The 25,729-nt window shown below is 43.2% G+C and overlaps 1 protein-coding gene across 1 annotated transcript in view; it reads left to right on the top strand.

Moving 5' to 3' along the window:
- The window catches only part of IGSF22 (immunoglobulin superfamily member 22), a 210,452-nt gene that overhangs the window by 94,306 nt on the left and 90,417 nt on the right, over positions 1–25,729 (top strand). The window contains 7 exon segments of the mRNA XM_045012353.1: positions 2,427–2,608; positions 3,573–3,692; positions 6,185–6,268; positions 13,955–14,193; positions 15,638–15,827; positions 20,303–20,387; positions 25,230–25,309. Coding sequence (XP_044868288.1) covers positions 2,427–2,608; positions 3,573–3,692; positions 6,185–6,268; positions 13,955–14,193; positions 15,638–15,827; positions 20,303–20,387; positions 25,230–25,309 — 980 coding nt within the window.

Raw genomic sequence — 25,729 nt, 5'->3', positions numbered from 1 at the left:
CCTGCACAGACCTCTACCACTTGAGGTATGGAGGGTGGGGGGGAGATATGGCAGTAGTACACTATTATCTTTCATATGTCTAGCTTCTTGAAGGGGAAGTAACACACTACCAGTTGCTTGCACAATATTGCTAGACAGCAATGGAATGTTAGGAGTCAGGATTCCTGTGTTCTGTTCTTGTCTCTGATTGCGTTCTCATGGTCATGGACACCACAGCCAAGCACATAGCTTTGAGCCATTCATTCTGATAGGCAGATTAGCTACCTGAATGAAAAGTCGTGTCTGCCATGTTAGAGGCTGGATTCTATTTCCAACTTTGCCAGAAGTGACCTTGTGCAACTCCTCAGCTGTTCCTTCTGTAAAAAGGGAAAAGGTGCTTTGCTGCTGCTTTGCCTGTGTCCTGTCTAGAGCTCTAGCCAAATAACTTCCATGTAGGAGGCTCATTATGGTCTAGGAGCATACTTAGTGCAGTTGGCATGCAGGAAGGTGTGTGGGGTCTAGGAGAATTACTCAATACATATGAAGAGTCAGTGAGGCTGGGGGCATGCTCAGAGCAAATAGAATATTTAGAGATTTTAGGTACAAACTGTAATAAGATGTACTGACTATGTGCAAATGGAAACTTTCAGAGGCTTATAACTCAGCTAGATCTGAGTATACTTTCACTGGAAAGCATCTCGCATCTCAGGATTACTCCTACCAAATTTCAAGTTCCTGCTCCAAAACAGAGAGAAACTAGAACTCTTCAACAAATGGTAGAGAAAATTGTTTACTATTGGCAAAGCTATTTCTTTTAACCTAGTCAAGTCCTGGGAAATGACTGTGCTGTTTTTTGTTGAAATAAAATTAAAAAAATCAACCTGAAGCTGAGAGCAAGCATGGAGAATTTCAACGTAAACTGCTAAAGTTTGGCATAATTATAAGCAACTGGGCTTATATTGAAGGCATTTTAGATAAACTTAACTATAGTGCTACTATTAGCTCTGCATACAATAGGACCAGACTCTGCACTCTTCTTTAGTCGAGGAAACTTTTCTTAGGCCTAGCTGTATGCAGAAGTTATACTAGTAGAATTAATTGTGATGTAAGTAAACCAATGTCAGTTGTGTGTGCCCACGTTGCTGTGCATACTCTGCTCTGTGCTGCTTCCCCTTTGAAACCTTGTGTCCACAGCACTGCATCTGCAGAAGTGTGTTGTACTGTGGGTACCTTTGATCTGGGCTCATCTCTTGTTCTCTCGAACAGGGGCACCATTGACCTTCAGTTGAATAGGAGCAGAACAGCCGGAAAAGGGAGAATAAGAAGCTTATGGCTCTGTCCATCCACACAGTATTCTGTTTAAGTAGAGAGATAACATGCTTCTATAAAGTCTTATCTTCTGTGTTTAAGGTCAGATCCTCAGCTGATGTAAATCCACTGTTCTATTTACTTTAGTGGAGCTATGGCCAGTGAACACCAGCTGAGGATCAGTCCCCAAGTTTACAGTTTTTTGGATCTTTAGAAAAATAAATGACGAACAATGATGCATCCTGAAGAAATCTTACCTCAGCAAACCACAAAGATAGCCCTTCTGTGGCCATTATCCTATGCTGGTGTGCTTGGTTTAGGATTTGTTGCCATGGCTATGGTCTTGGTCACAGGGCAATCTCTGGGCTTGATTCTCTTCTAATGTACACCAGTATAAATTAGGAGTAATTTCATTGACGTTAATGGTCTGACTTCTTGCTGCCTCGCAGCCTGTGAATTCAATTACACCTATACAAAGTGGGGGTAAAATGCTACTAGTCTGTGGTTAGACAGTCAGCTGGTGTAAATTGGCGTAACTCCATTGACACCAATGGCACTGCACCAATAGTAATCAGCCATCAGAGCAAAATCAGACCCGTCTATTTATTACTTTTACTACATCTAGAGGTTGCTACCAAGATCAAGGTCTGTGTTGTGCTAGGAACTGTACAAACATATAGTAAGAGACTGTCTCTGTCTCGACATCTTGCAGTCTAAATAGACCAGACTGGCAATGGGTAAGGGGGAAAAAGGCAGAGAGATTAAATGATTTGCCCAGCATCATACAGCAGGTGAGTGGCCAGAGCTGGGAACCAAACCCAGGGCTCCTTAGGGGAAAAAAAGAAGAAAAGAAAGATGCAGCAATGTAAATGAGAATTTATTAACAACAAAGCCCCAGGTTCTGTTACTACAGAAATAAAAGAAAAATAATTTATCCTCCCACGCTTACTTTTTCTGACGAAGGTAAGTGAATACTGCTGTACTAATAGAGTGTGACGCTTGAATCTTGAGCTGCACTTACTGATGCAGAACTGAGAGGTAACCAGCATCTTTACAAAAATAATATTCCTCACAGCCTCTGTGACGGCTTCAGAGTTACACTGCTTTTCATTCCCTGCTCATGTAATTTGCATTTGAAGGTCTCTCCAAGCCAACAGTGATGGAGTCAATTGATGAAGCTGATGGACAGCAAGGACAGCAAAGTGGGAAGGAACAATCTCAGAAAGCCTCACCGAGAACTCTGCAGCATGGCTGGGCTGCCTGGTGGAATGGATTAACGACAGGAGGCGGTGTATATTTGTTCGCTCTCTTGCAGATATTGGTAAGGCACTAGCATACTTTATAACTAGCTCAAAATGAAACCCTAGTTTTTAAAACTGTTGTTGGTAGAGATTTCGGTTGTGTATTGTCGTGTAATTTCCAGCGGGTGTCAATTGGCATAGCTGCATTGAAGTCAGTGCTACACTCATCATTACTACAACTACTATGCATCACAGGCCACCCATCGCAACCTTAACTCTGCTCCTTTGCATATGCTAGCCTTCTATCGCCCCCTTTAACCACCCTTCTGCAAACACCCCTTTGCCGGAGTGCCTTCTCCCAACACAACCAACTGCTATACCAAGCATCCATAATGTTGGGGAAGGATAATCTGGTTAAGTGTGCGTACAGAAGGGGGTGGGTGGAGGTAGATTGAGGTGCATGGTAAATGATATGGTAATGATCAGGTTTGTGCCTCTGGGTGGAGGAGAAAGCGTATGTACATGTAGGTGGCTTAACTCTTCATTTTCTTGTTTTTGGTGCCAGCCATGTTGTGAGTAGCAATCCTAACTGCTTGAAATGAATTTTTTTGCATATTAACATACATGTGTGTGTATCTGTATGTATATCTGTCTTGATGTAGCTATAGCTTTATACATTTATAAGAGTTGTGTTGTAGTATGCTGTGCATTTTATGCATTCTAATAACCTTCCATTAAGAATTCAAGAATAAAATGCTATCTCTCTTTATAAATTCTCTTAGCCAGAGTTTTGCCGGTGTAAATCAGCGTCCCTCTTTTGAGCTCAAGGGAGCTACACTGGTTTACACCAGCTGAGCATCAAGCTCTCTGTCTTTTTATTCTGGTTAAGCTGAAGCATAGAAAATACCTGACTTCTTAAAGTGAAAATGATGATCAACATAAAATCAATGAGAACTAAATTAGTTAATTATGCAGTCTTGAAATGAAAATGAATGTTTGGTTAATGAGGAATGCTTATTATGTATTATCTGATTGATTGTACAGCTTTTCTGCATGATGATATGGTACAGCGGTTTTGGGACAATCCCAACAGCTCAGAATGCCTTTGACCTGCTGTCCTACTTGCTAACACCATTTGAACAGTTCATCTCAGATCCAGGAGAGGTAAGTTTGCTTGTTTCTCTATTTAAGTGCAGGACTAAGGTCAATAGCCTTGGGTAATAATTTTGGTATCTTCTTGTATTAAATGTATAAAAGAGATGTACTGTATTAAAACATAGTGATTGCTGTACTGTGTATCTGCTCTAGAATAGAGAAGAACTCCCCCCCTCCCCCGAAACAAATGTATATTGAATTAGTCTTCCAAGGCCAAATCTTTTTGGCCCTGCTATTAAATCAGAATGTAGACCTTTGCACCTGCTTCACAGAGGAATAAAAGATTACATAAGGAGCAAAGCAGTGCAAATTCAAGCTCATAAGGTTTACTTCACCATAAGGGCAGGACTAGAACTCAATTTCTGAAGGCAAATAAAATATCTTAGATTCTGCAGAAGCTGATGGAGGCTCACAAGACTCACCAGAACAGTTTACCAGCTCAATTCCAGCCCTCATTGAGAAACATAGGGGGCCAGATTCTGTCCTCGGTTACGCCCATGCATCCACACTGGAGAAGATGAGTGTAACCTATGTAATTTCATTAGAAATGTGTTTTAAATCATTAGCCTGATGATAAATAAAAGTAATTCTCCTGATTTTTCTTTTTTTTAAGTTTTAGTCTGTGTCTACATTAGAAACATTTGCATTGGCAGAACTATATGAAACTTTCCTCGTGTGTGACACCACTCTAATGCAGGGTTTACACTAGTGTGACTTAATCTGGTGAGTTACCGGTATAATTACATCTGTGCAAATGTCTCTAATGTAGACAGAGCTTTAGGGTGTGTCTACGCTGCAGTCAGAGATGTGATTGCAGCATGGGCTAGTATACCTGCACTAACATTAGGTAGCATAGCTAAAGCACAGGCTAACAATGAGAGTATGTACCCAGGGTCCCTAGTGTGCTTGTACAGCCCACGCTGAAGTCCATGCCAATGCATCTTCGCTGCTATATTTAGCCATGCTGGCTATACCAAAGCTAGCACAGGCATGTCAACTTGTGCTACAATCACACAGCCAATTGCCATATAGTCACCTCCCTGTGGGGCTACAATGATCAGCACCTTTGAAAATCAGGCAAAAATATTTACCATGTGAGTTTTTGGAGTCGTGGTGCATAACTTTTCCAGTAGTAGCTGTGCAGTGCGTATAGGAGATCTGACTGCTTATGTCAGGTGCTTAAAGTATAGCGGAGACTGCTTTCAGTGTTCCCTGAACAGTGTTTGTGAACTTGGATATTACCTGTCCTTTCGTTTATTATAGACAAGTGCTTTTTATATGACTTTTTCTCAGTTGGATTCATTGTGCATAATCAATACTCCTCCTGCAGCAGGAGGCATTAAATTATCTGCATGTTATTTGCAGTGTAATTTGTCAATCACAAATCAGTTGTTCAGCCCAGAAATGTCCTGACTTAGATGACTTGAAGTAAAAGAAAACATGAAGCAGGTTCAGTATGGAGGAGTGTGATTCTCAAAATGCAGCACAATAAGACAAGTCTGAAAGTACATTGACCCGCAAAAAAGCCCAGCACACCTTTCCAATTTTTTAATATAAACATTTTGCAGACATACCTCATCTGTTAAATATGTGTATATAGAGATTTCACTCAATTTAATAAAATCACTGGAAATGACATAGATAGTGTAATGATGCTTACTTTGTAATATGGTAACATCCTGTTAAATAGAAAGATCTGATGACTATATTCCCATATAATGTCTCTAAACAAAAGCTAACTTTTGCAATGATTGTTTTGTTTCTGGTATTTACACGGCAAGAATTTGTAAACCTGTTGAAACTTCCTAAATGGTAGTATTTTTTTAAACTATTTAATCTGCATTCGCACAGATGTTCATGCATATCATTGGTTGTTGTTTATTACAGCACCATTCCTTTGCAAAAGAAAGCTTTAAAATGGTAAAGCGGAAACAATCTGCTGAAGTTCAAGAAAGTGACTCTTCAACATGGATCTCTTTAGCTGTACTTAATGAGCCAATTTTAAAGGCCTGGCTTTATTGAAGTCAGTGGGAGTTTTGCCACTTGCTTCAATGGGGCCAGGATTTCACCTTTGATCTTTTTGCACTTCCGTACTGGGCCAAATCCTGCAGTCCTTACTCAAGCAAAACTCCTGTAGAGGTTAATGGGAGTTTGGGATTTTGTTCCTATTATTGACTATCATATTGAGTGAAAATCACCCCTGTGCTGAGGGCCAGCGCGAGGCCTATGCACTACTTACTGCCAAGTTAAGACCTGCAGATAGCACATCGTGCATAGGCATGGATTTCGCTCCCAGTGCTGTAAATAGACATAGCACTTTACATAACATGTAAAAAACCCCCAAGGTTTCTGGATCATAGAATTTATGCTAAAGAAACATGGCAGTATAAAAAAACTTGAGAAATGAATTCCAGGAACAATAGGTAGAGTTTCTCACATGTTCCCTTATGTCCTATCCCTTAATCGCTCTGTGAGTTGTTGTCATTTCTGTTGTTTCACAGGACCTGACCAGAGTTGGAAGCATTGCGATGTTATATTTCCTGCTGTCTTTAGTTTCACTAGGAGTGTTACTCATAGGAACTCTGGTAAGCTACCGTATTAGAAATCCAATGTTCTTACTGAACAGCGCTAAATGGATTCACACCCTCTTGCAGTGTGTTCTTACAGGGTGTCTCATTTACTCTGAGTTGTTTGATTTCAAAATAATACCTTTGGGCTATTTCCACATAATTACTGCACACTTTATGTAGCAAAAGTGTGGAGTGCACTTTCCCTTGTTCGGTTTCCTTGATGAATGGTGATTCATCAGATCCCTTTATTTCCTCCACGCGCAGGTGGAGAATGTATTCTTACATTGAACAGGAGGGTGGAGTCCAGCAAAAGAAGGATCTAATCTTACTGCCTTAGCAGTCAAGTGCAAAGCACCCATTAACTCCCGTGGCAACAGGAGCTGTCCTATAGCACTGAAGAGATTTGGGACTGTATACACCTATGTATGTAGGCCGAGGCCCTACTTGCTTAGCAAGATCAATCAGGCCCCTATTGTTAATGTTCTGTTAGTTCTCAGGCAGCTGGAAACAGAGGGAGAGCACCCTGCCCATCTCCACTGATGGTGTAGCTGGCATGAAAGCACAGCGCTGCCTGGGAAATCTAGGAAGAAGTCTTTGTGATTCAGGGGACTCCAGTCACACACCTCAGGGTGCCAAGGCCCCAGTATATTTTTATGTTGGAGATAGGGAATGAAATTCTTGAAAATAGTTTACAAATATGGAAATGCTGATAAGACTGTGATCTAGTGCCCTTTCTGTCATATACCTTCTGACTGCCCAGGAGGTAACAACAGTTAACATGCATGTGGTGTGCGTAAGTAAGCATTGTAATGCAGTGTAGACCATCATCAGTTTCACTCTGGGACAATATACTGCTGAAGGGTTCTGCTTAATGTATCAGGCTGAATGTGCTTTTTAAAAGCATGCACAACGCACAGTAAATTTGTGTTAATACCTCCATTATTCTGATCACTGGTGTGGGCAGTGAGGATAGCCTGGCTGTGTAATTTTCTACTTTTTTGATGCTGCTGCAGTTTAGCCAGGTGTATTGTGTGATCAAATAATAAACTTCTGATGAGTGGTGTAATTGCACTTATTAAAGTACAAGAATTGGACTTTTCATCTTCTCTATGAACTGTGTGAAGTTAAAGCAGTTTTACAGGGAAACACTCCAAGCTGCATTATGAGGTAAATCAGAATAACAAGGTTGTGATTTCCCTAGGGAAATGTATCTAGCCCCTTTGTAGGTGTGTTAGAATGTCATGGGGCTCCTTTATAGTCAAGTCATTTATATCACATGAGTTAACTCTAAGTGAATGTCCACTATGGGCAAAAAATCTGTTCTCATTTTTACTGCTGTCAATCAGGAGTGACTCCATTTAAGCTTAGAGTTACTCCTGCTTTATACCTGTGTGAAGGAGAGCAGAATTTGGCCCAATGCAGTCATTGTAATGTGTTGACGTGATCTGGGACTTTCATGTAACAAAGCAATTTAAAAACAGAGTCTCCTGGTTTACTATATAGCCTATAGTATAGATGGGAATCCTACGAGTCTGCTGTGAATAATGGGCAGTGCATGGTTACTGCACGGGGCTGTATTTCACTGTGTGCTCAGAGCAGTCCACAAACTCAGACAAGTCACAGAGCTGCTCTACCTAATACAACTCCTTCTCATGCTAGGTCACACGGGTTTTACAGTTTGAACACATCTGCTGTTACAGGCATTTGCAGAACAGCATCATGGAAATAATAAGCTTACTTACCAAGAAATTTGAAAATAATGCAAACAGTGGAGCTTGGCAGTGTTCCTAGAACCCCAGCTTGTAGGAGAATGGACAGTTTTATCAATTGGTTTCTCTCTATTCCCCCCAGTCTCCTCTCAAACTAGGCTCTTTCGATTGCTTTTTCTGGTTCTTTAACCATGTCTCTGCCTAGAAGGGATTTGCATAGGAAGACGGCTAGAAGGTGATGTTTTCTAGACAGAGAAGTGCATTTATGATGAGATTAGTTTTGACCAAAGAAAGAATCCTACATTCTGTTCTCCCGAGAAAGGGAAAGCATGAGGATCTTTAACATTCTGGGGCCTGATCTATCCCTGTACTGATGCTAGTGTCAAAGTACAGACAGAGGGGAGGCAAATTATGCATCCTGTATTCAGGGGCTGCCCTAATTTATGCCCCTGCTTCAGTGGTGTAGGCAGGGGTGTCATATTGCCAGAGTGCAGGTCCTCCCCTGACATGCCTCCTCTTGCCCTCCATCCAACCTTCCCACCTCCAGCCGATGCTTGCCCTGTGGAGGCAACGAAGATCTGGCAAAGCTGACTATGCACCTGGCATACAGGTTCCCTGCGCTGGGGGTATTCCCAGAGAAGGGCACCTCATGTCTGCCCTGCGGCCTCTTTGTAGCAGCACATCTATAGCACAACAACAAATTGGGGCACCTAGATTCTCTTGAAGCAAGGTTTACACAGCTCTTCGCCCTCTGCAAGGTGGTAGATAAACTGAGTGCAGGCACCTGAGTGTGTGTGTGGGGGAGTGTCTTACAAATTACACCTTCGAAACTGAGGTCCTGTCTGCTCTGTGTGTACATTAAAGATTGCCTGAAATCCAGAGCCCAGCTCATCCCCATGGAGTATTAGAGAGTTCATAATGCTTGAAAACCTGCCTTTATTCATTGTGAAAGTTATGACGCCCTTTCCTGGGAGTCCTGGCTGTGATGGAATGTTACTGAACACAGTGATTTCCAGCCGTGGACAGGGACCAGCTCTAGCCTAGTGAGTCATGACGGAGGTTTTTGTAACTGGTGCTGTAGGCTTCCCTCACTCCCTGAGGGCTAGATTGTGCCCTGATGCTCACCCCTCCAGAACAGGCCAGCACAAAAGCCTCTAGCACTTAAAACCAGGGTTACGATTTTCCAAGCTGACTAATGAATTTATCATTTATTTATTTATTTAAAATTCTATTTAATTTTAAATGTAATGTAATTTCCTCCAGTCTCTTCATGATCCTTATTCCCCACATGCCTTTTCAGCCGAGAGGAAAGCGCCTTTGTTTCTAAAGCAAGTCCTGTGTTCCTTTGGGTTTCCAGCCTACTGAATCACTGACAAACTCACCCCTATCTGGTAGGTCAGCTCTGCACAGGAGTCCATAGTGCTTAAGAGTTGCCTAGGCCTTGTGCAGGGCCCTCTGCACAGAGGTGAATTACAGACACACGCGCACACACACACTGCCTCTGTGCAGTGACAGGGCACGTTCCTGCTTCCTGCAGTGCCTGCAGCCTGTGAGCAGCTCCATAGAAATGCCCTGGCAGAGACATCCCAGCAGGACAGGTATGCAGCAGAGAGCAACTAAAAAGTTGTAGCGGTGGGTGGTCCGGGGGACTCAGAGAGGAATTTTGGCTTCCTGAATTGGGCTGGCTCCACATCACCTCCAACATGGGTTTAGGGAACTGTGGAGAGCCCTTAGTGTTAAGCTTGTGACTGTGGAGTTTAGGCTGCTCATTAGCATATGGAGGGCCACAGCTCCACAAATGGGTTAGAACATGCACAGTGGCATCAGAGGTGACAGGCACTGACTGGTACACAGGTACTGTTGCCCAAAGCAATCCAGAGCCTCTGGTTTAATAGGCTGTGTGATGGGGCTCAGTCACCATGCTGGTGCCCCCTGCTGGCCATCTTGGGGATTAGCTCCGCAGGTTGGTATGCCCTCTTCCAATGGTGCTTCTCTTGCTGTCACATCTGCTCTCTGACCTGTGTCACTCCAGGGTGTCCTCTTCATGACACAGCCTTCCAGCTGTGTCACCATCTGTGCTCTCCCCTTGTGGGGTTTAGAACAACTGTCCAGCCACTTCCCCAATGGTGAGTGGGGGAACTGGGACTGCCCACTACTCCAGGTCCCGACCCAGGGACCCTGTAGATGGCAGCCATGTGTTGTGTCCCCTCCAACTTCTCAGTACATTTTCCTGGGCCACTTCCCCACAGCCCCAGAACCTTCTTTACCTCAGGGCCTCAGCATGTCAGTCCTACCAGTCAGCCAGGAGCTCCATCTCATTCCCCGGTTCCCTGCCAGCAACTGTTCTGTCCGTGGTGGCAGCTTCTGTCCACCTGCTAGGAACCAGTCCTCCCTCCTTATGCTCCAGGCAGTGACTGATCCTGCTCTGCCCTGTGGCTCTTCTTATATGGGCCTGCTGGGCCCAGATTGACTGTCCCATACAGCCTCTCTCCTATTGGCTGCTTCCCGTGCAGCCTCCCTAGGAGTCTATTAACCCCCTACATGCCAGTGTGGGGTGGATGCCCCATCACACACCCTCATCCTCAAGCTTGCTACCCTTGGGGGTAGGGATGCCTCCTGCCCTGCACCTGCCTGAGCTGAACCTGCAGGTTATCCCTCTCTTGCTCTACTCCCCGCAAGAGGAAACACATATTTTCCTTCTCTTCTTTAGCATACCGGGCCTAGTCCTTTTGGAACTCTGAGTTCCTCTCTGTTATTTGCAGGGCCTCCTTGGATCTCTGCAGAGTCTGCTCAGTAGCTACCAGTCTCCCCTGTAGCTCTTTTTATCTGCCACCCAGATCCCCAAGCACCCACTCATCCAGAGTCTGAGTCCCTACCACAGCCTGTTCTGCTTCAGTGCGGTTCCCTTATTTGTCTGGGCCCTCTCTGTCCCAGTCATCTTATCCACTACCTCTTTATCCTGCCTTGCTGAGTGTGGGAGATGACTCCTTGCCAGGGACACATGGGGATGGGCGGAAGGGAGCTGTAGGGACACATGGGGACAGGGTAGATATGCCTGACTGATTGGAAGAGGCTAGGGGTCTGCATGGGTGAGGCTCCCCTACTCCCTAACAATAACCCTCCTCAAAAATACTGTTCTTCAAGTGCTTGCTCATGTCCATTCCATATTAGGGGTGAGTGTGCTTGCCACATGCGCTGGTGCCAGAAGTTTTTCCCTCGGCAGTATCCGTAGGGGACTGGCTCTGGTGCCCTCTGGAGTGGCACCTGCATGGTGCAGTATAAGGGGCGCTGCTGGCTTCCCCCACCCTCAGTTCCTTCTTGCCGCCAGTGACAGTGCTGGAACGTCTGCTGCTTCGGCTAGTGCTGTTCTGTTCTCTGTTCTTGCGAATTTTGAAAACCTGTAATATAGTTGTATATAGTTAGTAGTTTATTAGTTACCCTTAGTAGTCATTCTCGAGCTCTTGGTTAGTCCTGGACGGAACCCAGTTGGGGCATGCCCTGGTCTCCAGGCTTTAAGCCATGCGATCGCTGCAAACGGCCTATGCACATCAGTAATCCACATACCAGCTGCCTAAGGTGCTTAAGTGAAGGGCACATGAGTGACAAGTGACGTATCTGCAAGTCCTTTAAACCTAGGATGAAGAAGGAGCACGATATCCGTCTAAGAGAGCTCCTAATGGAGTCGTCACTCACTCTGGCACCGGAATAGCGGTCCAACTCCACACCAAGCACTGCGGCCTCTGTGCGCATAGCAGGCTGCATAGCAGCCTCCAACTTTCCTTGATTAGTAGAGGCTGAAGTCATCTCCCCTCAGTCCCTGTGCATCAGTGAATTTGCTCCTTTCTATCCCCCCGGCCCTTTCTGCCTAAGGCTGGAGCATTTTTGATTAATATATTCAGTTTACAGCAGACCCTACCCCAGCATAACAATCTGGGCTGTCAGTCAATTGAGAGAGGAAGGATGATCTATTGGTTGAAGTGCTAACCTAGGACATGGAAGATCTGAATTCTATTTCCTGCTCCGTCTCTGACTTCCCTATGTGACCTTGGGCAAGTTGCTTAGTCTCTCTGAGCCTGAGTTCCCTATCTCGCAGACAGGGATAATATCCCTGCCCTACTCGCAGGAGTGTTGTGAGGATAAATACATTAAAGATTGGGAGGTGCTCAAATATTACACACTGATGGGGGCAATAGAGGTCCATAGAACTGTGGCATTTGCAAGTTCCAAAAGCGAATTTTGGAAATAATAACGAGCTCAGATCTCTAAAGTTCATGCTTCAAGCCAAACTTCAAAGGGCACCATCGACTCATATTTGGCCCAAAGTTTTTCTAAAACATAAGGCCAATAGAAATGTTTCCATAATTTTTCTTTTGAATAATTGCAGTGTAAACAGATCTGTTTAAACAGATGCCTGTTCCTTTTCAGTATTTGTAACCCAAGCATTGCTGTGCGGTGCTAGTGCATGGGAACCTAACACTGAAGCTGCCTCTAAACAAAAGTGAAAACTTGTTTCATTAATTTTCATTGTTCAAGCTGAGAGAAATGCCAGAAATAAATGACAAGTATGTCTAGTGACAAGAAAATTGGCTTTTAAAATCCTTTCTGAGTTAATATTCTAGGTCGCTGTTTATAACTTAAGGAAAGAAACTTGACTTTTTGACAGTGCACGACTTTCACATTTGACAGTGTCCCTTTAAAATTAAAAAAACAAGAAAGGCTTTATCCTGCAAGATGCTGAGCGCTTTCAAACTCCCACTGGACTCAAAAGGAGTTAAGGGCATTCAGCACGTGAGAGGAGGAGCGCAGTGCTTTGCAGGACCTAGCCCCAAATTAGTTTGAGTTAGATTGTTCCTAGCCCTGTGCAGTAGAGACAGGCTCAGCCAAAGACCCCAGATCCAAACATCTCAGCACTGTGGTAGAATTCAGATCTGATCTCGGACTTTGCCACTAGGGCCTGTTGCTAATTGGAAATAAATCCAACCTAATGTTCTCAAACAATATAATCTGCCACAGCATCTGTGTAAACCAGCATGGCTGGGGTTTTCAGAGGGGCCTAACTCCCACTGAAAGTCAGTGCACTGGGGGAACTAAGCAGTAGGCTTAATTTAGGAGCAATGAAATTTCATTAACAAAACATATTAGCAATAATTGGTGCCTGTGCATCAGTCAGTATCGCTCAGAGGAAAAGGCTTGATGCAAGAATTATGGGTGAAATTCTACGGTCTGTACTATGCAGGAGGTCAGATTAGGTGATCATAATGTGGTCCTATGGTACAATCGTTTTTAAATTTGTGTCATTCTCGATCCTTCATTTTACTATAGACATTTAATTTAAGACATTTGTTTCACATAATTTAACAATTTATTCTACAGTTTATGTCTTGTTTAAATCAGATTATTAGATTGCAGAAGAGGTTTTATCACTGAACTGAAAATGGGTGCAGGTTTTATGAAGCGCTTTATGAAACAGGGGTTTCATGAAAAACAAATGTGAATTTGGATATGAATTTGGGATACGGTGCCAGATCATCAGAGATTTGAGATTTGGGAAACTGGTATTTACTTGTTATAAACCCAACCAAATCCCAGATGGGCAGCATCTAAATCAGGGAAGGTTGTAATCTGTAGATTAACAGAGTTTTGTTAACACTCTGTGAAAGATGATCAATTAAACAAAAGGACAGTGATTTCACATTGGCTTCTATGTAATCGTCACAAGCACAGAATGCTTCTACGGTGTTCCAGAGCGAAGCCTGACAGGCTACAGGGAACCCTCTGTGCCTGGAAGCAAGATTAGAATAGGAAAAGGTGTATTCTTGTGATCTGTACAGGAAAGCTCCTCATGTATTGAACTCTCCTGTTCTCTTTAGTCCAATTCCATTTTGCTGGGGTATAATGAATAAGATTATTGCTCAAAAGATGTATCTATCTTTAGAGTTTACAGAAGATCTGGAAATACATAGATAGTTTTTAAACTGTTTGTTTCCTCCAGATTTGGTATCTTGTGAAAACCCATCCGGATCCCCCCTTTTGCCTACCAGAGGACAGGCGTCAGTCTGTGAGCCGCCAGCCTTCATTCACATACTCAGAGTGGACAGAGGATAAAAACGAGGATGATTTTCTAGATTTGGATCCTGTGCCAGAGACGCCGGTCTTTGATTGTGTGATGGACATCAAAGCAGAGACGGATCCAGCGACTCTGACAGTTAAATCAGTGGGATTGCAAGAAAGGTAGGATAGTTCTGACGGAGAGCAAGGCATTTGGCACAAGTTGTGTAGAGTTCAGAAGTTCTGAATGGACCAAATTGGTAGTTTCACTGCATTAAATTAATGTATTTTGTTTTAAAACATCAGTTCTAGACTGAATGATTATTTAATTTGCTCTTTGTTTCCAGGAGAGTCACAACTATGAGATATATAGTGACTTTTTGTTTTATCATTAACAACTTTCAGTACACGTGTTACCAAATCTCATTCGTAATCTGTGTTTGTTGCCTTTAGAAAACCTATTTGTATTTGGTCAGACTCTTATTTTTATCTGTATGTTTATTTTGTTTAGATTCCGAAAATGGTAACTGTATATTATAAAATCTCTTTGATCCTGATATAAGGCTCTCTGTCATCTTTTCTACGGATAGGCTCTCCCATACTTCATTTCTTCATTTATTTCTTCATTGTTGTCAGACTGGTCTTTTCCAAAAATAAATTGTCACACATCTGGCTATGAGTAGTAATTGTTTTATAAATGGGCCATTCCGCAAGTCAGTAACCTTCTTTGGATTGTAAGCTAATAGACCCACTATGGATTAATTTACTCCTTGCATCAGCTGGGGAAGTTGTGTTTCTGCTGGAGGGGATTCACGCCTGGGGAAGGGCAACTTTACAGTGGAATGAAAGAGGAGTATATGTCGGACAGCGATTGGTCCAGCAGGGGTTGATTTATCACGTCTAGTCTAGATGCAATAAATCGACCGCCGAGCGCTCTCCCGTCGACTCCGGTACTCCACCAGGGTGAGGGGCGAGAGGCACAGGCGAGGGGACAGTGTCAGCCATCGACTTACCGCAGTGAGGACACTGCGGGAAGTCAATCTAAGTACGTCGACTTCAGCTACATTATTCACATCAGCCACACCATCATATGTCATTACATAATGCCTACATCTGTAACTTTCACTACGCGCATCTGAAGAAGTGAGGTTTTTTACCCACGAAAGCTTATGCCCAAATAAATCTGTTAGTCTTTAAGGTGCCACCAGACTCGTTGTTTTTTTTAATTTTGATCGATTTCCCCCTTCTCCCGCCCTCCCCCGTGTAGACCAGGCGATAGCTGACTAGTTGCTGGAGGTCTTGTCTACAGTAGAAAAATTACCCATTCCTGACCAGTGGGAGTCAGCAACAAGTGCAGTGAACCAGTGCTTCACATTTGTCTATGCCTGCTGTTAAACTGTCTTAGCACATTCAGCTGCACCTATTGCTGGTACCTGTTGTCAGGAACATCAGTTGTTTCTAGTCTAGATGAGCTCTGAGAGTTCCAAAATTTTCATTGCACCCTCAAAAGCGCCATTGTCTCAAGGAAAGCAGATAAAGGCCAAATGGAAAGACATGTTTTAATTAATGCAGAGTGTTTCATATAGCCTTCATAACTGATGTCTTCACCTGGGGCTGTGTTTTGCAGGAGAGGTTCAAATGTTTCACTCACGCTGGACATGTGTACCCCAGGCTGTTCCGAGCAAGTCTTCGGCTATGTCATGTCACCAAGAGAACAATCAGCCCGAGAATACCTACAAATGGCATCGAACATTCTTACCGCAGAGGAGCTACACAAGAAAGCATTAGACCCTTTCATACTCCAGACAGAGTTTTTTGTGAGTATTTTGACTTCTCAAGTTGAGAGAAGAGTTTGTGGCATCTGAAAAATGGGACATTGCCACCTCCTGTGACTCTCACTGGAATTTTCTATAAGTTCTTCTGGAAGACCAAAATAAATAAATACCCACTCCAGTTCCTTCAGTGAAGCACTTTATTAAATCCCCAAATTTGTTACACTTGGAAATAGCTGAAAGCCTTCAAATTCAGTCATCTTTTCATTTGCAGACTACGGTCCTAGTCCTGGTAATGAAGATCTAGCTTTGTTTTCAGAAGCCTTTTTCTCAGTATGTTACTTCTTAACAAAAATTTCACAGTTTCGCACTAGACTAAAGAAAAAGAGTCAAATTTGCTTTGGGTATAACTCTTGAATCCCAGAGGGTTACACCAGGCATGACTTCAGCCTAGTATATCCACATTCCTGGTGGATACGCTGTACAGAGCTGCTCTTCTGAATTGTCTGAAAGTTATCCAGAGGGTGAAACATAGGGTGTTTGTCCCACTTAACAGATGCCACAGAGTTTGCACTAACTATCCTCATCATCCACTTAAAAAAATGTTCATTAGATATTAGCTGTTTTTTCAATTGACAGTATGAATCTGAAAGTATCTTTCCCTCACTTCATGTATACACTTTTATTTTTGGGGAAGCATTCTGACTCTGCTTTTGGTGGAAATACAAGCATCATATACAAATAGAATTGGATTTTTTGAGCAGCTTTGTGAACAGGCTGGCTACGTTTAATTGCAGTTAGCACAATGGCTTTTCAGTTGCTCTGCATTTTAACCAAGCTTCTGTCCTAACTGCTTGATTCTCCACTGTCACGCACCTTTTCATTTGTACCTGGGCAAAGTGAGCGCAAAAGGATAGTACAAGTGTGAGTGAGTGGAGAATTCTGATTTAACAGTATGGTTTAGGGCTTGTGTTACTACGATGATGGGAGAGTTTCTTCTGTTGGAGTAGTTAATCCAGCTCCCCGAGAGCTATCTACATGAGGTATTAGGTTGGTATAACTACATTGCTTCAGGGTGTGGATTTTTCACACCCTTGAGTGACGTAGTTATACCAATATAGCTATGTGGTATAGCCTTGGCCTTATTTTTTTCTCATGCAAGCAAATTCCCTTTGACTTCAGCAAGAGTTTGCTGGATTAGTGAGTGGGTAAGTAAAACCTGAGGAAGAACCTCAGGGTCTGGCTCAAAGAGAGTTATGAATGACTAAATACAAAGTAAAACCCGAGGAAGACCCTAAATTGTACCTCTGAAAAAGGTGGAAATTAGCTCCATGAAATGTTGTATAACAATTTATTGTTTGTTAAGTGTGCTCAGCGCTAAACAAGACACACAGTGCATACAGTTTTTGTCCCAAAGAGATTAGAATCTAGCCGAGAAAACAGAGAAGCACTGAGGTGACTAGAGGAAGAAATAGCATGGGGTGGGAGTAGATTTGGAATTGCTATTCTTACTTCTTTATCATTGTTTGTGGCCCTTCCTGTGAATATCACAGATGAGGATATTCAGTGCAGAGATGAGGTGGGTGGAGGGTGTCATGATGAAACGGGAAGAGAACACTTCATTGATAATGTCTGCCATCTTGGCTGACAGACCAGAGATAGTGTGGAAAAAATCATGGAGACTGGAAGGAGAGAAAGAAACAAATGAGATTCATAAATGGCATCATCAGCAGAGTAGAGATGGATAGAAGTGGGGAATGAATGTAGTAAGAGACAAATGGGTGGTGTCATCCAGAGTGGAATTTTATAGGCTCTTCAGAAGGCAAGGACAAGAAGTTTAAACTTGGTGCAGCATACAAGTGGTGGGAGCTAGTGAAAGGATTTGCACAGTTGGGTGACCGTCAGTCTGACTAGCAAGGAAGGCATTTGAGCAGCTGCATTTTGACTAGTACTGTGGGCATCCAGGAGGCCAGAGAAAAGGAGATGGTAGGAATAAAGGTGGGAGATAATCAGGGCGAGGACAAGTGTATCCTATTGGAACAGAAAAGGGGTTTAATTCCTTTTCCCATGTTTGAGGAAAATTGTTATCAACAATGACTTACAAGTTGTCAATTTTTCCTTTCATTTGACAGATTAAGAGAGTGTTGATTGTAATAGGGATTGGGGAGACAGAACGTATGATTATTTTTCTTTCAGTCTTTTTACAGCTAATTCTTGGATACATTATAAACAGAATTCTAGCTCATAAAACTGACTGCAAGAAGAGACCCTGGGTCAGGTGCATTACCAGTTCTAACTTGCTCATCTGTCCATCTGTCAAAGTAAACACCTAGACCTCTGCATTCAGTTCCCTATGGGACCCACTAGGAACTGATTTATGAGGGCTTTTTTTCAAAATTAAATTGAATAAAAGCATATAAAAATGTGGCCTTTCTGGGATATTCTGGGACATCATCTCCTCAAAATCACTGATGATAAGGGACAGGGAAAGCAAGGAAAACACATGGCTAAATACAAAATAATTAGGTAAAGCAAAGATCAGCAAAATTTCATATGCAAAGTAGCATCCACCACAAAATATGACTTCCATTCTAGCAATTTATTAATTTTTTTTGGTTGGGTGCTTGCTAAAGTGGAAGATTACTAATGCTTTTTCCACCATGAATTTGGGTAAGAGGCAGGCTGACAGCACCTGGAGTAGAAAATGCAGTGTTTAATTTTAACAATCTTCTACCTTTTGTTTACCCACAGAACATATTAAACAAAGAACCAGAGCAAGCTCTGCCTTCGTGCCTCTATCCCAGGGGTGGGCAAACTACGCCCCGGGGGCCACATCCGGCCCTCCAAATGTTTTAATCCGGCCCTGGAGCCCCTCTGGGGAGCGGGGTCATGGGCTTGCCCTGTTCCAGCGCTCCAGCCGGGGAGCGTGGTTGGGGGCTTGCCTCGCTCCATGCAGCTCCTGGAAGCAGCGGCATGTCCCTTCTCCAGCTCCTATGTGTAGGGGCAGCCAGGGGGCTCTGCACACTGCCCCTGCCCCAAGCGCTGCCCCCGCAGCTCCCATTGGCTGGGAACCGCGGCCAATGGGAGCTGCAGGGGCAGCGAATGTGGACAGGGCAGCACGCAGAGATGCCTGGCTGCACCTCCATGTAGGAGCTGGAGAGAGGAACATGCCGCTGCTTCAGGGAGCTGCGTGAGGTAAGCGCCGCCCAGAGCCTGCACCCTGACCCCTCCCACGGCTCAACCCCCTGCCCCAGCCCTGATCCCCCTCCTGCCCTCGAACCCCTCGTTGCCAGCCCAGAGCATCCTCCTGTACCCCCAACCCCTCTCCCGGCCCAACCCCAGAGCCTGTACCCTCAGCTGGAGCCCTTACCCCCTCTCGCACCCCAACCCCCAATTTCATGAACATTCACGGCCCGCCATACAATTTCCATACCCAGAGGTGGCCCTCAGGCCAAAAAGTTTGCCCACCCCTGCTCTGTCCTGTTCTGAGGGGGAAAAATCAGGGTCTGAGGGGAGCTTAGTCTCTGTGATCACATTCACTCCTTGGTCTCTCACCTGCGGCTGCTTTACGTGGCTACGCATCCACTATGAATTGATCAACTAATTTCACATGTTGTAGCCCACTGAAGAGCAATCAAATGGCTCCTAATGTAACCAGCCTGAGCTCTGAGATTTGAATCTGTAATATAAATGTGAAAGGCTCCATAACCCAGTGCAAATTCTCTAGTTATTTCTCCCCGTGGCTCTTTCTGATAAAGAAGTAGCCCTGTTAAAGCTTTTTTAAGAAATTACTATTGTTATGTAATATTTATATCATGGGTAGAGCCCACTGAGGATCAGGGCCCTGCTCTGAAGAACTCACCCTCTAAGGGCCAGTTAGTGACTTGGCCTGCACACCTGTGTAAGGGAGTAAGAACCCACCCCCAACAGCCCTGGACCTTGGGTCTATTTGTGTAGGACAGGTAAGTGCACACACAGTACCTACTTACTGTCCCCCCTCTCAGAGAAGGTGGATGGGAAGGGGCAAAAACCGGGTGGTTCCTTGTCTCCACCCCCCATCCCCATACTACCCGGCCCGTGCAGTTGAGCTGTGATGGCCAGCAGCAAATTACTGCCCCAGTTTTAACAAGGAGGAAGAAGGCGAAGAATTGTGACTCAGAGGGGCGTGTCTGAAGTACTGTGCTTCCTGGGATGATGCAGCTTACGCACCATCCTTGGCTTACATCTATGCCTCAAGTCACAATACACTTCTAATAATATTAGGAGCTGAAATAGTGCCATACTGTGCACCACTCACGGAATTAGTCATCCAGAGCATTTTTTTATATTCATGATTTCAAAAAAGAAAACCATTGACACAAAAAGGAAACCATCAGTCATGCTTTGGTGGTAAATTGCTAGAACTACTATACCATATGTCTCAATTGACTTCATCTCTGCTACTCCTCCACAGTCAAGATGTAATGGGTTTTTTTCCCTTGTGAATCTATTAATATAGTCTATTGTACATCTTCCAACAGGAAATCCCAATGAACTTTGTTGATCCAAAGGAATATGATATTCCAGGATTAGTGCGGAAGAATCGCTACAAAACAATTCTCCCAAGTAAGTTCCAGACCTATTTTGTAATTCTGCAATTCGATGATGCAGTGTTTAGTGAAGTCTCAGTATCTAGTATTTGCTTAGTTTCTTGCTTTCGATGAAATGCCTTTCACAGATCCTCTCCAGGATACTCCTGCGAGGCTAAATCTAACATTGAGCAAGAGTAATATTTTCAAGAGTACTCATGTCCCATTTTCATTAGAGACTTAGGTGCTTAAGTCTTATGGAAAGCCAATGGGATTCAAGCTCCTAAGTCACTTTTGAAAATAGGAATTAAGCTCCTAGAATTACCTAGGTGCTTTTGAAAATTTTGCCCAAAATCTTGATGCCTTTATTCGGATTTTAGTTTGTTTCCTCTGGTAAACTCATGTTTAAGGGCTAAATTCTGACACCCTTACTCATGCTGAGCAGTATTTTACTATCCGAGTGTTTCCTTTGAAACGAGTGGGACTACTTAGGTCATAAGGTGCCACTCAATACGCCTTATTTTAAAAGGTACTGAACATCTCAACTCTGACTTAATTCTTAATGAAGGCATTGGTCCAATGCCCTTTAAAGTCAATGACAAGATTCCCACTTACATCAGTGTGTGCTGGATTTGGGCCTAATGTGCTTAGCATTTCTCAGGATAAGGCCCCAAGTGAAAAATGAATAAGGGTCTCAGGATTTGGCCCAGTCTCTTTAAGAAAATATAATACATCTTTCTTTCTTTTTTTAAATGTAAGTTGCTTTATTACTTATAGCCAAGAATGGAAATTTTGAGAAACATTTTGCTTGGGATTGATTTTATAGCCATTATCGTGTTCCCCTCTGTCACACTTAAAGATAGTTTGGAAAGTGATGCAATTATAAGATGTCGTGTCTGAATATTAATGTTTTGACAGATCCTTCTCTTTTCTCTAAGCCATTGTCAGATAGATGCCACCATCAAGCTCTGTTGCAGCTTTGTTAGGGAAGCCCAAATGGTTCAGAGTGCTAGTTAGGCTCCGATAAGTATCCAGAAAGTAGAATCTGATCAACTGTGCAAATCATGTTGGTTTACAAACCTGGAGTGGAAATCTGGCAAGAATAGGCTTTCTCCTGAAACCTCCAACTCTCAAACTTCCAGTCTTGGTCAGAAATCCCATGTATCCCTTCTAGTGATGTTTTGACATTTCCAGCTGGGACCAGAAGTGTTAAAAACACTCAGCCAAACATTTCAGAACCTTGGTCCTAAAACATGCTAACGGTTGGGTGCCTTGTCATTTCTTTCAAGCTTTATGTTAGTTTGGACATTACAGCGATGATTTTCAAAAATTACTAGTGATTCTGAGTGCCTCCATTTGGGCACCCAAACTGATAGACCTTAAAGGAGCCTGATTTCCAAAGGTGGCTGTCCAGCACTTTTTTGAAAATTGGAGTTCTTTAAGGTATCTCAAGTTAAACATTCAAAAATGGAAGCATACAAAATTGCTAGCCACTTTTGAAAATCTTGGCCTATAGCTCTTATTCAGGTTCCTGTTAGCTTTTCCCCTGTGCATTCAGTAGCTACTTGGTCATTCCTCAGCTAGTTCTCTTGATGCTAACTCCACCTCGGTTTTACAAAATCTGGTAATACTCATTTCCATTGCTGTGAGCCATCTAGATGGGAGGACTGGCTCCCACTCTAGACTGACTATAAATGTTAACAAGGAATTTATCCAGAGGAAAGCAGACTTTTCCACTGACGGGAATAAAAATCAGGAATTTTAAAACCATCCATCTCTATGAAACATAACCCAGTGCCACTTGGTTGATGAGGATCGCAGGCTGCCACATGGGAAACCAAAGGACACACCATAATCACTTCTGTTGGAATTATTTAAGTTCTGTCCCTGGAACACACCCAGTTCCAGTGTAGGGGTGGGGAACTGGTACATCACACAGGGGTATTGTGTACTCCCTTCCTGCCATAAAGCTGTGCTCTTTAGCCATTCTCTTCACAGTACCATGGAGGAGAGAGCGTTCGGGGCACGACGGGGTGGGCTGAAGAGGTGGCCAGTGGGTTCATGACTATGTGGCTCTCCTGGCTCTTTAGTTTCCAGATTAACCAATCACAGCCTATGCTGTCTGTGTCACCACGGGTGTCTTCCTAACTGTTCGCTTGCACCAAGCAATTGTGGAAGGAACGGCTGACCATGTTACACAGCAAAACCTATGCTGATCTATTTGCCAATGGCAGACTCAGCCAAATCTGACCTCCAATCTAACATTAGGGAGCAGCAGGCACTTCATTATAAAAGTGACATCGAAACCAAAAGTATACCCTGAAAATTAAAGAACAAATAAAAAACTTAAAATTCCCTACCCAGCTGTGTACTCCAGAAGTATTTGAGGCGGTTACCATTGAAAGGTAAGCAGGCACTTAACATAATGATTAGTTTATGTGCAACCCTAGAGTTAATTGTAGTCAGTGAGGAACATGATAATAGGCTCTAATTCAGTTAATTTATATTTCTTTTGTAGTAAATTTCTTTTGCAGATTCCCAATTTTGTTGGTGGTGGTGAAGATGGTTTTGGGGAGTCTTTTTAAGGGGTGAGGATGTGTTAATTTTGGAGACGTGCCAAGCTAAGCAGATTAATTTGGCTGTTTCAGAAACTGTTAAATTTGCATGTTGACAGAAAATCTGAAACCTCTTCTCTTCTCTTATGGAAAAGTCCCGCAGAATTTAATAGAAAATTATCATTTTTCTATATTTTTTTGGATTATCTTGCAGAATGTAATAGAAAATTTTATCCTTGCTATGGAACTCCATAGATGGGTCAAAATCTAAAAAGGAAAGCTATTATATATCATTCTCTTTCAGTCTTTTTGGTTCTAAGCAAAATTTCTAGGGAACCTTATTTAATTGTATAGAGCCATATTGCTTTCACTCCTTATTAAATTTTGTAAGACTTTTCAATAAGTGTTATTGTTAGGGAGGCAGTGTGGCCTAGCAATAGAGTACTGCAATGGGCCTTGGGTGAGCTGGGTTCTATTCTTGGCTCTGCCACTAAAGCAAGTCACTTCATCTCTCCAGACCTCAGTATCACCATCTGTAAAATGGCACTAATGATACTAACCTACTTTGAGATTTACTGATGAAAATTTGTGTCTATGAACTAGGTATTCTTATCTATCACTTTCATTTAACAAATCTCAGCCTGGTGAGATCCTACTTCAAAACCTAGTATAGGCTCAAAACACTCTTAAAAAAGACTGTAGAAAAATAACTAACATTGTTTTGCTTCTTTGTGGTGTAAGTGTATGACAATATTTTAAGGAACACTGTCAACTTAGGCGTGGTCTGCACACTGTTTTTGTACTGGTATAACTATTTCAGTTAGGGCAGTGGTGGCCAACCCGAGCCTGAGAAGGAGCCAGAATTTACCAATGTACGTTGCCAAAGAGCCACAGTAATATGTCAGGAGCCTCGCATCAGCTGCCCACTCCCCGCTCCGCTCCCAGCACCTCCCACCCACCGGCAGCCCCACTGATCAGCACCTCTCCCTCCCTCCCTCCCCGCACCTCCCGATCAGCTGTTTTGTGGCATTCAGGAGGCTCTGGCGGGGAGTGGGAGGAACGAGGGCATGGCAGGCTCAGGGGAGGGGGCGGGAAGGGGTGGAGTGGGGGCAGAGCCAGGGGTTAAGCAGTGAGCTTCCCCTCTCCCCCCGCACATTGGAAAGTTGGCACCTGTAGCTCCAGCCCCAGAGTCGGTGCCTATACAAGGAGCCGCATATTAACTTCTAAAGAGCCGCATGTGGCTCCGGAGCCACAGATTGGCCACCCCTGAGTTAGGGTTGGTTTTTTTTTTACCAAAATAGTTATACCAGTATAACTCCTCCTGATGTGGATGCACTTACAGTGGTATAAAAGTGCTTGTGTTGGTATGGCTTATTCCCCAGTGAATAAGGCCTGGTCTACTCTAGGAAATTAGGTCGGTATAATTCAGGGATGTGAAAAATCCAGTGAAACTGACTTAACTCCTGGGATGGAGAGCACTACATTTATGGGAGAATTCTTCTGTCGACCTAGACACCACCTCTTGGGGAGGTGGATTACCTATGCTGACAGGAGGGGTTCTCCTGAAGTGCTAAAGCAGCACCCATGCAGAGGTGCTGCTGTAGCGGTTTATGTATAGACAAGCCCTAAGATATATCAATATAACTGCATCCACTCTAGCAGGGGTTGTATAGCTTTAACTATACCAGTATAGTGAAAATGGTGCAATTATTCTGTGTAGTCAAGGCCTTAATTTAAGGCCAAAAAATAAGGTTAGGGATAGAGTTTATAAAACCGAATGGGGCAAATCTTGAGGTCCTAACACAGTTTTTACTCAGTCCTTACTCAGGCAGAAAGCCACACTGAAGTTATTGCTTGTTAACAGTGTTTGCTAAATAATACTTTAATGCATGAAAAAATGAAATTAATGCAAAAGGAAATTACGGTAATGTCGTGGGCTTGCATACATTACATAAAATTAAATATCTCAAAGCTTAGACATAGACAGCATAGTCAAACGCCAAGAATCATTCAAATGCTATTACAATCATAAATGATGAACTACCCCTCTACTTAGAGCAGTAATATTAATTTAGTAAGATAATTAATTTTTTGCATGCAAATATCTGTTGATAGTTGCACACTGAAAGTAAATGCAGTGATATATACACACATTTCAATCAGAGACTCCCCAGTGCCCCCTTTAGAGCATCGCAGGTATCTGTCGTGGCTACTAATGAATATGCCTGAGTAATTAGCTGTATTACTAAAGGTTAGAAAATGATCTTAAAAACCTTTTTCTCCTCTTGACTGATAACTATTAACTATCTCTTTACACATCGTAGATCCTCACAGCAGAGTGTGCCTTACCTCAACTGATCAGGACGATCCTCTTAGCTCATATATCAATGCTAACTACATCAGGGTAAGAGCTCAGCAGTCCAATGTATCTGCATAGACTGTTAGAAACTAATCATTTAAGAATAACCACAACGTCCATTGGCTTCTAAAGACCATCTTGTTTTGGTTTCTTTTTCTTTCGTGTTTTTGTATTATCGGAAACAGAACCTCAGAGCGCAACTGTAAAGGTCCTGGTCCAATAAAAACAAGATATTTGCATTTTTTGACATGAAGTTCCCTGCCTCACTGGCCTGATGCAAGCAAAACTCCCAGCAAAGTCAATGGGAATTATGCCTGCAAGATTTGACCCAGAGTTACCACCAGGCTGTTGTAGCATGAATCCATCCCATTGCCGTAGTATTGCCTGCTGCTTGTATAACCTGAAGTCACACCTTCTACCTTGCCTGTGTGTGTGTGTACGTATGTACGTGAGGGAGAGAGTGAG

This window comes from Mauremys mutica, chromosome 4 (assembly GCF_020497125.1).
Source record: "Mauremys mutica isolate MM-2020 ecotype Southern chromosome 4, ASM2049712v1, whole genome shotgun sequence".
Classification (NCBI taxonomy): domain Eukaryota; kingdom Metazoa; phylum Chordata; order Testudines; family Geoemydidae; genus Mauremys; species Mauremys mutica.
The sequence above is the reverse complement of the archived record's forward strand: the minus strand, read 5'-3'. Positions and strand labels throughout refer to the sequence as shown.